Raw genomic sequence first — 2,910 nt, forward strand, 5'->3', positions numbered from 1 at the left:
CCTGCAGCCCCGACGGCGGGAGGGGCAGGGGTCCCAGCAGGGACAGCAGGGACTCAGCCCAGGCTTCCCAGGTGCATGCTGCGCGCTTGGGGTCACCCGTCGAGGGGGCCAGGCGAGGCCTGGGCCTCAGCTGCCCTGGCTTCAACTTCTCCGGGCCCTGGGTTGGCTGAGCCGCTCTGAGTCACAAGTGCCTTTCTCTTCAGTGACAGACTGAACCCAGGGCCCTCACGCTGAGCTCCATCCCAGCTCTTTTTAGTATTTTGAGACAGGGTCTCACTAAGTCACTAAGTTACCCAGGCTGAGATGGATCTTGTGACCTTCCTGCCTCAGCCTCTTAGAATGCTGGGACCACAGGTGTGCACCACACAGTGCCTGGCTCAAGCCGCTTCGGAGGCCCAGCTGCCTCGTCTGTACTGGGGGCAGGAGGACGATAACGCCCCAGCTTGGGATTTGGGTGAGAAAGGACACACCTGATGGAACCCCTTAACCTAAGTTGAGTGCCGTCTGACCTCCACGGCCTTACCCGGCGGGCCCTCCTCGCCTGGCTGCCTGCAGGGCCTGGGACAGCCTGGTTCCCCACCCTGCCCGGAACTCGTCTTCCACAACTTGCCATGCTGCCCCCACCTGTCTGTCGCCAGTGTTCGCTCAAAGGTGCCCCAAAGCCAGGCATGGTGACGTACGCCTGTCATCCCAGCACTCAGGAGGCTGAGGCAGGAGGATCCCCACATGTTCAAGGCCAGCCTGGGCTATGTAGTAGGTTTAAGGCTGTCTGGACTACATATTGGGACCCTGTCTCAAAAAAAAACAAAAAGAAGAAGAAGGAAGCAAAGGCGTCCAGTAATGATGGCTGCGCCCTTTTCTGTCAGGGGCCGCCCCACTGTGACCTCCTTCAGCGACTGTCACCTCCTAACATGGCTCATGTGGTATCTGTCACCCTCTGTCCCCCAAGAGCAGGCCCTGAGGGTGGGCCGCCCCTGGGGCGCCCTGGCCCGAGGAGACCACAGCAGGTCAGTAGTTGTTGATGGTCCACCTGCTCTCAAGAGCCGCCCAGGGCTGTGGCCACAGCTTGGGCTCCCCGAGGGCCCCCGCGGCCCAGGCCGCCCGAGCCGCTCCCTGTGTCTCAACCGGGAGAGGAAGTTGCAAGACGGCCATTGCCGTGCGCGGCGGCTCGGCTCCTCCGGGTCGGCTTTCCCAGCCCGCGGTGTGGGCCTGGCCTGTGGACGTGCCTGTCACACCGCCTGGCCCGGCGGGAGGACGCGGGGGCGGGGAGGGCCATTTCCTCATTTTCCAGCTCGGCGAGGAGGCCCAGGGCGAGGGGTCGGGGCCCAGGGCTGGCGGGCCGCTCCGCGGGGCCAGCCTGCGGGACCCGCCCGTCCCGTGTGTGGCTATGGCACCGGAGCCCCCAGCCCCGTCGCCCAGCGGGCCCCGGGGCCGCCCTGCTGCAGGCCTCGTGTCACTGACCGGGCAGGCAGCGTGACCCACCGCCCGCCGTGGAGGGAAGGGCAGGGCGCCCGTACCTGCCTGTCCCCTAGCAGCTGTCCGCTTGGGGTCTCAGAGTTTGAGATGCACCACTCTGACCTGGTAGCTTGGCGTTTGGGGGTTCGCCCTGGATGGGAACCTGCATGTGTGTAAAGGGCGGTGTTTTACTGATTGCAGCCTTGTTTGGATATGGAAGACTGGAAGCACCCAGACGCCCCTCGGCCGGGGACAGCTCGCATCGTGACAGTGACCACAGCCCCGGGAGGAAGACGCAGGACACCACCGCTCTCCTCCTGTAAACAGGAAAATCCGTGACGGGGAAGACAGGAGAGGGCTGGACACAGCTCGGGCAGAGCACTGGGAGCACTCGCCCAGGGTGTTTAAGGCCCTGGGTGTGACCCCTGGGACAACAAAAAAGAAGAAAAGGCTAACCTGTATCGTTAGAGATGTTTATAAAGAAAAGCGAGGTGTCAAGCGTAGCGGTGCACACCTGTCATTTCTCATCCCAGCACTTGGGAGGCTGAGGCAGGAGGATCTCGCCATGAGTTCAAGGCCAGACTGGGTGACATAGTGAGACCTTTTCTCAAAAAAGGGAGGAGGGGCTGGGGATGTAGCTCAGTGGGAACACTTGCCTGGCGTGCACAGGACCCTGGGTTCCATTCCTTGCACCGCCCCTTCCTTCCTTCCTTCCCCCCTACCTTCCTCCCTCTTTTCCTTCTTTCCTTCCTTTCTTCCTTCCTTTCTTCCTTTCTTCCTTCCTTCCTTCCTTCCTCCCTCCCTCCCTCCCTCCCTCCCTTCCTTCCTTCCTTCCTTCCTTTTTGGTGCTGGGGACCCAGTCCAAGGTCTCCCATGTACTAGGTAAGTGTCCTAGCCCTGAGCTACCCCCTAGTCTTGATGTTTAACTTCTTGACCTGGAGCATGGTTGCATAGGTGTTCACTTTATAATTATTCTTCAAACTACGCATTGTTTGAAAAGTCTCACAACTGGGTATGGTGGTATGCACCTGTAGTGCCAGCTACCCAGTAGGCAAAGGCAGGAGGATTGCTTGAGCCTGGGAAACATCGCGAGATTCCGTCACACACACACACACACACACACACACACACACACACACACACAAAAAAAAGTACAGAGGATCCTCACCTTGTAAAGGGGTTCATATCCCTGCAAACCGGTCATATGCTGGAAATACTTTTAATGCATATAACCTGCAGCACACCCGAGCTTAGCCACGCAGAGCACTGGAGAATATCAGTGGTGACCAGCAGCCGCAGTGACTGCCACTGCTCCACTTCATGAAGGCGTCTCAGACCACCTGTTGCCAGCCTGGGCAGAGATCAAGATGGAAAATGTAAAGTATTTCAGAAATTTCTATGGATCCCTCCCACGTGACCGTAAAGTTAAAAAAAAAAATGCTTATTGGAATCATC

At 59.1% G+C, this 2,910-nt stretch overlaps 1 protein-coding gene across 1 annotated transcript; it reads left to right on the forward strand.

Moving 5' to 3' along the window:
- Positions 1-843: 843 nt before the first annotated feature.
- LOC106148441 (translation initiation factor IF-2-like) lies at positions 844-1,958 on the forward strand. The gene is made up of 2 exons (XM_013513826.1): positions 844-1,581; positions 1,657-1,958. Exons 1-2 carry the CDS (start codon positions 844-846, stop codon positions 1,792-1,794), a joined length of 876 nt encoding a protein of 291 aa, XP_013369280.1. The 3' UTR covers positions 1,795-1,958.
- The last annotated feature ends 952 nt before the right edge of the window (positions 1,959-2,910 follow it).

Source organism: Chinchilla lanigera, unplaced genomic scaffold, assembly GCF_000276665.1.
Source record: "Chinchilla lanigera isolate Chin_1 unplaced genomic scaffold, ChiLan1.0 scaffold00021, whole genome shotgun sequence".
NCBI lineage: Eukaryota > Metazoa > Chordata > Mammalia > Rodentia > Chinchillidae > Chinchilla > Chinchilla lanigera.

What these genes read in the sequence shown, in the direction of transcription:
- LOC106148441 (XM_013513826.1), top strand. Translation starts at nt 844, where the DNA reads ATGGCTGCGCCCTTTTCTGTCAGGGGCCGCCCCACTGTGACCTCCTTC. An exon ending in AGATGCACCACTCTGACCTG is followed by an intron (nt 1,582 to 1,656) that starts GTAGCTTGGCGT and finishes TACTGATTGCAG; the next exon opens with CCTTGTTTGGATATGGAAGA.